General features: G+C 45.1%; 1 protein-coding gene across 1 annotated transcript in view; it reads right to left on the bottom strand.

Moving 5' to 3' along the window:
* Positions 1 to 2,832: 2,832 nt before the first annotated feature.
* LOC102388350 (histone PARylation factor 1) overlaps positions 2,833 to 9,565 on the bottom strand; it is a 16,491-nt gene continuing 9,758 nt past the window's right edge. Inside the window, exons 6-8 of the mRNA XM_006026216.3 lie at positions 7,768 to 7,855; positions 6,942 to 7,114; positions 2,833 to 3,400 (exon numbers count right to left, since the gene is read on the bottom strand). Coding sequence (XP_006026278.2) covers positions 3,269 to 3,400; positions 6,942 to 7,114; positions 7,768 to 7,855 — 393 coding nt within the window. The 3' untranslated portion in view covers positions 2,833 to 3,268. The remainder of the gene's footprint in view (positions 3,401 to 6,941; positions 7,115 to 7,767; positions 7,856 to 9,565) is intronic.

Below are 9,565 nucleotides of genomic sequence, written 5' to 3'. Positions count from 1 at the left end.
GAGGGAGTGTGGGGTGTGCATGGGGGGTGTCAGTGCATGTGTATGACTGTGTGAGGGGGGTGTGGGTATGTGTGTATGGTGGGATGTGGGACCCCCCCACAAACATCCCCCCCACTACGTGCCCCTCGCTCACTGCACACAGCCCCTGCCACCAGCAGCAACAGCAGGTGGCGAGGCCTTGGGGCGCTCATGGCCCACAGCAGGCAGAGAGCCTCTGAGGTGTGTGGTCCCAGCAAGCCCCGGGGCTGCACGTGGCTGAGCCGCCAGCAGGGAGAGGGATGGAGCTGGGTCAGCTCCATACAGCCCCTGCCAGCCCGGGCTCCACGCTCCTGCCACCCTGCCCTGGGCCCCTGCCAGCCCTGGCCCCAGAGCACTGGCATGGGCTCTGCACTCCTGCCCATCCACTTGCTGCCACTTGCCACCACTGCCCTGCTCCTACCACTTCCCTTCCTTCCTGCCTGCTTCTCCAGCAGTGCATGGTTCCTGGCTGCATGGCCAGGACAGAAAGCAGTAGGAGCCGGCCTCACCCCTGTGGTTCCAGCTGGTTCCTGCTGCCGCTGGCCCTAGCTCTGGGGCACTGTGCTCCTGCCTGCCCACTGCCACTCCCCCCCACTCACTTCCCTTCCTTTGCTGCCATCGCACCCCCACCCCCCCACTGTCGTTTGGGCAGCACACAGTTCCTGGCTACATGGCCAGAACTGCAGGATGCTGCAGGAGCCAGCCAGGAACCATGGGGGCTAGGCCAGGCCAGTCTGGCTGCTGCTGCGTCCTGTGGTTCCGGCCATGCAGCCAGGAACCTCATGATGCCAGTCAGGCTGGTGATCCCTACCCCCCTCCCTTGACCCATTCTCATCTGAGTTTGCTTTCTCAGATGGAGGGATGGTGAGGAAACAGCCTCAGGGTTGCCAGGCCAGAAGCCTCTGCTAGGCAGAAGCTTCCAGCTGGGGGTTGGGGGAGGGCTAGGCAGGACTTGCTGCTGCCACTGTTGGGTCCTGACCCCTCCTCCTGGGTCCTGCTGCCACTGGCATGTTGTCATCTTTGACAGGCACTCACAGGCAGATGATAATTCATTTTCTAAATTTTTTAGGGGCCCTGCAGGCCAGATAGAATGGCCTGGCAGGCTGCCCGTTCTACAGTATCTTGTGATGCTGATCAGTTATTTCTTTATAGTCATTTGTTTTTGTTTTTTTTTAACTAGTAATACTTCTGTCATGCTCTGAAGATTACTGGAAGCAGATGTGGTGCTGCCTTTCTAATAAGTAAAATGGGCAGTCAGTATAAGACAATAATCATATTGTTTTCCTTGTGTGTCTTTAAACTGAAGAGAAGTCCACTGGAGCATGTGCAATAATTTAAGGTAAAATAATACCAATTAAAGTGATCTGGAGATATACACAGTGAAGTGGATTGTGTCTTCATTACACTGCTTGGGGATGCTTGGTAATGCAGGTTGAACAGGGATGGCACTTAGGGTGAGCATGAACGAAGAAATGCCTTGAAAAATTAAGGTGCTAAAGAAGAAAGCAAAAATAATTAAATCAGGATTTTTCACATTACTTTTCATAACCCATCCTAGTGCCATAGGAAGCCATTCTTAGAGCCTTCATTCACCCTGTGATTGTACAGGCTCTAGCATAATCCAAACAGACTTTGAAGAAAAGTTTTCTTGTACTGAAAATTAAGGGAAAATCATATATAGCCAACTTGAGAGGAAGCAGAAGTGCTTATCTGAAGCTTGCAACATAGCTGATACATGTCTGCCAGATGTTTGAAAGCACCCCTTCTGAACTTCATGCCATGAAATCATGCTTTGATTTCTGCAGTGACCCTGTTCATATGTGACCTTATACTTTGCTGCCTCTGCTAAATACTGTAGGTCTAAACAGCTCCTTTTTCATATTTTAAGACTACTTCAGGTCACAAACCACAGAGCATCATTGTCCCTACCATACAGCCAAGGGATTTGGACAGAGATGCTGCCCTATAATACTAATGCTGGGGAGGGGAGGAGGAAGGACTCTCTTTGCCCCTCCATGTGCCAACTGAGTTTCAGAGGTAGAATCAAGGGCCTAGAAGAAGAGGCACATCCCATCCCCTTTTGTCTTCAGTGTGTACCACTGGTGCCAACTTCCTACTGCTGGACCCTAACAAGCCTCAGCATCAAGTACCAAGATTGCATATCAATCACAGCTCTCAAACAGAGCATCCAGCATATTTGGTGGGCACCTGGGAACAGTATGTTGGATTGGGGAAGAGGTGGTGGTATGTGGCATCTACTCAGGCCTGATCACTGCCTTGGATGTGAGGGGCTTCTATTCTGCAGCACTGCCCACAGATCACCTTGCAGGTAAAAAGCCAAGGCCACATTTCTTCAGCACAGCACCTGCAATAGGCATCCAGGGCCACACAGGAGCCCACAGCACTCACCTGCTGCCACCAAAAGTGCTGGAAAGGAAGGTGGGAGAGAACAGGGAGTGGCACTTGTATGCTAGATCGTAGCTGAGTATCAGTCAGTCTTGTTCCTCTGTGCTCCAGGGCAGATGCTAGCCTGAAGAGGTACAGGCTAACATATGAAAAGAGCAGCAAACATGCTGGCCCCTGTCCAAGCCTCTCTATACCCACAAAGGACAGTGAAGGGTCATGGCTCTGCCTTCTGACACTGCACCCCTACATGGGCTGGAACAAAGGCCCAGAAGCAGCTCAGAGAAAGGAGGGTCTTTTCTCCTGCTCTAGGGAGGGCAGCAGCTGCAGAGCAAGTCACGGACCAGACCCTTGCAGCCTGAGGCCCTACGTAGCAGGGAGCAGCAGAGGCCATAGACTGTATCAGAGCTGGCATCCAGCCTGTTGTGGGGCAAGACAGCTGGGCTCTCATGGCTGGGTCAGCGCTGCACACACCACAGGACAGATGTTCACTAGATGTTGCCACACTCACAACTCTCCTCCTTCAGCAGGGTCCTGTCCTTGCTACAGGGCTGAAAACGATCCTGACTTCAGGAGGAAATAGAAGTAGGAGTTGCTGAGGCATGCAGTCAGGTGGTACCTCCTAGTCCAGCCAAGTGGCAAGTGACCAAAGTAGAGATGCTATCTTCTCCCTCCCCTGACTACGCAGGTCTTCCAGGGCACAGCACTCACTCGTTTAGAAAAAACAGTTTATTTATCACACATAGGAAACAACATCACATCACCAGCACAGCTTGCACCGGCTCTGCGCAAGAAAACAAGTTTGACTCCATTAATGCTTGAAACAGGTTGCCGCCCCTTCTCTGGCTCATGCTGCCAGCTGGTCTGGAGTCTCTGCACTTCTGTTTGCTAAGTGCGATTCAATGATTTCGGCAAATAAATTCCTCTTCAGCAGAGTGTAGGCAAGAGGCAGCAGCTGTCCGACCACCTTGTGGAAATACTGCAAAGTGACAGGAAACAGCAGAGTTGGACAGAGCAAAGGGACAACTACTTCTTGTGAAGTCTGAGCACAGTCCATTAAATATGCTGTTCAAGTTCATCAAATCTGGCAAAACAATAGGCAGGACCAACCCTTTCTCTAGCTGGAGACTATTACAGAAGTCCCAAGAACCAAGCAATGTTTTCCATGTTCCTTTGGATTCAATATTTCAGCTCTCATCCCAATGCAAGTACAGCGTTCAACACAAGCTCAATTAGTATCATGCATGACAAAGTGGTATTATCTCCCTTTAGCAATGATACACTTCAAATTAATGTTTAGCTGACAGTAGCTATAAAATTGAGGCTCTGAACACACAAGGAAGCAGATCATGTATAGTAAGAGATTAGGGGGTGGGGGAGAAGATTAAGTCAAACTGTATTAAAGGTTTTTAAAAATATATATTTTAGACAATCAATTACAAAATCCTTGAATCCTAAAAATCAAGCATTGTTCTATGCTGAAATGAGGGGACAACTTTTAATATTAAAGAATGTATTATGTCAAGTAAGGTTTTGGTTGTAGCCATGTTGGTCTAAGGGACATAGACAAGCAAGGTTCTTTGGGTAGTTGGTCTCATAAAAGATATCACAACTGAGTAGTTGGAACAAAGTTCTTCGAAGCTTTTAGGCACAAGCACCCTTCATCAGGCATAGGGAGACTGCTGTCGTTCTGAGATCTCCAAGGAACGAAGAAGGGTGCTTGCGCCTGGAAACTTGCAAAAAACTTTGTTCCAACTGCTCATCTGGTTTAATAAGTTCTTTGGGTAGATGTGATCTTTTAGGCCAAGAATAGTATTTAATCTATAAAGAACTATCCTAGAAAGTTCCAAAAAGTTTCATCTTCCCTAAACTCCATGGAGAATTTGCATTCAAAATGACAACACAGAGAAATCAAAAAACCCAAACCAATTACAATTTGTTTACCTCAATCAGTAATGTGCAAGTGTACACCATGCAACTAAAACATGTAGCTGCTTATTTTGTACTAGATAGATTGTTGTCATCACATCATGCTGCACAGATTTGAGGGAAGATAAAATTCTCCAGTCCAGTAAGGACTGCAGTAACAGCAAACATGTTCTTTCTTTTACCACTTTGATACATTATGTAAATCCACACCAGTTAAAAGAAAAGGTACCTGGCTGCATGGTTAAACACTTCCATTACTGCTGCTTTACAGAAATTAAACAATGGGTTACTTAAGCGTGAATGGAAAGTGGAAGCTAATAGTGTTGTTCTGTATCTTGATGTAGTAATTACAGCTTCTGGCAGGTAGGGGCACACTATTTGAAGAACCAGGTATAGAATAAGTGAATTAATGTTTGTGCACGGAGACAATAAATGGATGTAGACCAACCATGAGACTACACAGACATCGTCTAGTTTTTTAAGTTTAAAATGGGCAAAGTGTCCTTTCTCCCACCCATCTTTTACCGAAAAATTAAAGTCCTCTATCACTCCATTTTTTCTGCCCACCTCCAACAAATGTAATATTTCACAGCATCAGGTTTTCTAAAAATGGCCGAATATGGACTCCTCATGGTACTGTAAGCATTTGCAAAGTGTTATCATTCGAGAAGATAATACCCACTGTGAATCACTTCATGAAAAGCATTAAAATTGCGTAAAGCATGAATGCTTAAAGTATAATGGATTTTAGGCTGTTTGGGGTTTTTATTGCTAGCTTGGCTGATTTGAGGGGGACAGGCACCCTACTGCACTGTGTCATGTGTTTAGTACCCCTGCTCTGTGCAAGTCTATCCATGTAGCATCTGATGAAGCAGGCTGCAGCCTATGAAAACCAATACCTCTGAACAAGTTAGCCCATAACAGTATTTCAAAACCAGGGTGCCACAGTGCATACCTTGCAGGTCTAATTCTCTAAAGCAAACACCTAAAGCATGATTCCCCAAGATAAAGCCAAAGATGTCAAATAGGAATCCAGTGTCAAACACATTCTGACTCATTATGGTCTTTGAGTTCTTTGCTACAGAAGGATCTTTTATTTTTCTATAGTGAAAGCTAAAAGCTGGCATTTTCTAAGGGTTACCTTGAGTCTAAAAAGACCGAGAATCCACTGGTCTATAAAGGCTAAGTACAGACAGTCAAAAAGCCCAAGGCTGAATCGATTCATTCTTTGTAAGTTAGTCTAAACTGTGTAGATAAAACCGAAAAGCAAGTGAACAGACACTCCAGAAATGCTGCCACATGCCTGCAGTGGCTCAGGAAAGAACCTGGGGATGCTAAAGCAAGCCTTCCCTTCCCTTCAGCAGTGGTGAAAGGAAGCTGGGAGAAAAGAAGTCCTCCAGGCTTTTCCCTACTCCCTGCATGTGCTGGGAGGCCTGTTGAGTATGACTGGGGAGGGCGATTTAAATCTCCACCTTGGCCTGCAGGTACCCCAGCCAAGGTATCTCCTGGGAGTGGGGTGGGAAAGGGAAGCAGCCCCTGCTAGGCTTTTACATTGCTCCCCACTGGAGCAGGAGTGGGGGGGGCGGGGTGTCAGACTCCAGCCCAGGCCAGCAAGCTAGGAGGGGAGGGGGGACTTAAACCCCACCCCAATTGCCTGCATGGGACCCCAGCAGGGATCTGCTTGGCAGAGGGGCAGCAGCTGCTGCCAAGCTTTTCCCTTCAGCTCAAGTGGAGGGGGTGTGATGCTGGCCCCAGGCCTGCATGCTGAGGCAAAGGGGAGGAAGAGTGGTTTAAACTCCTCTCCCTCCTTCAGCCCCTGCCAGGCAGACCCCGGCTGGGGTCTTGAGCCGGGGGAGGGGGCTTAAAGTGCCCTCTCCCTCTCTGCCTCACTCTGCCTGCCTGGCCTCAGGGTCTGGCCACCCCCCTTCCTTTGCTCCAGTGGTAGGGGGGGGAATAGGCAGGAAAGGGCTGCACCACCCCTGGCTAGCAGACCTGGCTGTGGTCTGGAGCCAGGTTTCCTACTCACTTCTCAGCAGTGATAGTGCTCCGTCTAGGGAGCAGAGGGGCAGGGCCAAGCCTGCTCTCTACAAAGCACCCTGGGATACTGAGTTAACTTGAACCAGGAAGGGATCTGGGACAGAAGTTCCATAAACTGGTTTGACCTAAATCTGTTAAGTCTGATACTACATCCAACCAGGTTTTGTCTTAAACCAGTTTCAGCCATTTTGAAACTGGTTTATGTGCACTGAACTTCTGTTCTGTTACAGGTTTAAACCAGTTTCTGATCACTTAAATCAGTTTACATAAAACTTCTGTCCATAGCCTAAAAAGGTGCCAACCTGCTTCACCTCAGGAGCCCAACCTGTCTAGTATTAGACTACCACGGCAAACTAACTAGCTCTGTCAAATCAAAGAACAGAGAAACCAAAAAAATAACCCCCCAAAAACCCTGTTCAATTCTTAACAAAAATGTTCACATTTTCCCCTCACTTTCACAATGTTACCTTTTGCATCTCATCATGCAAACAAATGAAATTGACTGTGTGATTTAAAATATATATTCCTAGAACTAGAACCATTCTAGTACTTACATGTGACCCAAAGCAAAAGAGGTCCATTCCCAGTTCATATCCCATTCCATAGTCACATTCGTCATTTGCAAACTGAACAAAAGTGATCATTTCCTGAATGGGAGCAAAGGCTTTCAGTCTCGCCTCATCGCTAGGAGCATCCACAATTGCCTTACAAATTCTTTTAAGATTAGCTGCAACAAAACATTTAAAACTGGTATTTAATTTACATTTGTATACTAAGTAGACAATAGGTCACAGGAAGTACGCGGATCCCTTTCACTGAAAGCAGCACAAAAAAGAGTTTGAAGACGCAAGGAATTCTTGGATGCAGGGTCACAGGAAGAAAAAAAACTGATGGTTCTGATAGCATGGGTAGAAGTGGCTGAAAACCCATGCTCCAGAGTCTGCAGGTGCTGCTCCTTCAATTACTCCCAAGAACTGGACACATTTGAAGTGGCTGCTGCCTCAGGACTCTTTAATACATTTTGTCATGTTAATGACATAACTGAATCCTTACAATGGAGTTTGTATAATCAGACAAAAATGGAGCACGTCTCAGTGCCAATACAGACGAAAACCAGGTAACCAGATTTAATTGAATTTACTGTTTCACTGGACTCTTTCATTGTCTATTTAAAAAAAAGTTCACAAATCAAATATACCTATGCAAAATGTATTCTAACAGTAGAAGACTGTACACTTCTCATGCTATTATTGAAGCAGTGTGAATGCAGTCTATATTTTGCAGCTCAGCAGAAGCTTAAAACCTAAAGCAAAAGAATGTGCTTAAGTTAAATCTCAACAAGGATATTTTTACTTTAAAAAAAAAATTAAGATAAATTACCATTTGTTTCAGGGAGCTCTCTGTACCCAACATCATTTTTGTCTACAGGAACAACAAGACCTGCTCCGTGAAATGTCTTGGTCACTACCTGGGGGGAAAAGAAAAGGGGTGGGGGCAGTGGTGGGAAAGAAAGATGCATCACCTTCACAAAACAGCAAAGACCAAATACACAAAAATACCACCAGCTTACACCTGATAGCAACATGCTGACAGTGTTCCACTATTCATTCATTATCTTCTGAATGACCTTTTGCCCTGAGCACCTTTATGGCCAGAAATAAAGGTGCACAGAGGTTAGCTGGCAAGAATGACTATCAAATTTCAAACATCACAAGTAAATGGAAATATTAGAGTGATTAAACTTTTCAAAATGCATGCTGTTGAGGGATACTTACATTGCACTGCAAGACCACTGATAATTTAGAGATAGAACAAATTGTAGTTTTCTTTCTGACTGGCTATGCAAACAACATATTGCTATTGGCTCTTTTGGATGTTAAAGGTAGTAACAAAATCACCAGGTCCAGCATTTCCGTGTATATGGAGCTATACTCGCTTTTTTATCTATAATGAATTAGGTAATATTAAACACTTCTTGCATGTTTTCTCTAGATGCAGCTCATGTCCAATTTGGCTATTTTACAGCAGAAGGCACAAGTTAGCAAGAAGTTGCTTTACATCAGTCTGCGCAGGCACTGTCATTGTACATGTGATGACTTAGACCAGTGGATCATAATTCACTGCCTTTGTCTTAAGTGCTAAGAACAAAATGAATAACAAGGTGAGGATTTGCTTGTAATATCCTCAAATTAGCACTACCCTGGCTTTGAACTGACCCAAACCTAAGTTTTATTTGTTCCATTCAAGGTTTTATCTATACTACATTTTTGGACCCAAACCACCTGTGAGGGATAGGCACTTGAAATGTTTAATGTTAAAATATACTTAAAAAATTTGTTATTGTTGAAATTATCCTCGGGGAATTTCTTTTCCTTTACATTTAATCTCCTCTACCTGTATCCAGATATGATATCCTTTATTGGAAAGCCTGGGTAATTATACCTCCTAAGACTGTTTACTCTCTCAAAAATAAAAAGGTGCTTAATACACAAAAATACCCCCTCCCCACCTAACACCCGATACACCGTCAGCTGGTTGCATCCACTAGTCACTGACCTGTAAATTTAAGTGAGGCTAGATCAGACTGCCTTTAAGTACCAAGAGAGACTTCTGAAAAAAAAAAAAAAAAGTGCAATTCATGATACAGCACAACCTGGATACTTCACAGGCGTAGGTTCCTAACCCCCTGTGAAGCTGAAGGTTTGTGAACTAAGGCCACACAGCCACAAAATGCAGCTACAGAGGATGACAGAGGATGCTTTGGCTGTTAAATGCAGCTCTTATTTCTAAAGACAGGTGCTATTTCTCCTGTCTGCCATGCAGAACCACAACTGTGCTACAGAAGATCAGAGAAGCAGCACCCTTGGAAATAAGAAGTGACAGCAAGTTGCTCTGCTGAATGCTCTTAATTTAGCAACCTGCTGCAAATTAAACAGGATATGAACCATCTGGTTACAAATGTTTCAGTGTTTACTAGGTTCCTTGGGTGAATTTGATATCTTTTATTAGACCAACCCAAAATAGTGTTTACTATTCCTTTACTTTTACAAGATTCCTGTACTGGTAGTGGATACAATATGCAAGATAAAAGCTTTATATTAATACAGTTAGCAGTAGTTGAACATTATCTAGCTTTTCTGGAGTAGCTGGAAGACTGATCCAAATGTAGATAATCTTT

Source organism: Alligator sinensis, unplaced genomic scaffold (assembly GCF_000455745.1).
Source record: "Alligator sinensis unplaced genomic scaffold, ASM45574v1 scaffold512_2, whole genome shotgun sequence".
Lineage (NCBI taxonomy): Eukaryota > Metazoa > Chordata > Crocodylia > Alligatoridae > Alligator > Alligator sinensis.
The sequence above is the reverse complement of the archived record's forward strand: the minus strand, read 5'-3'. Positions and strand labels throughout refer to the sequence as shown.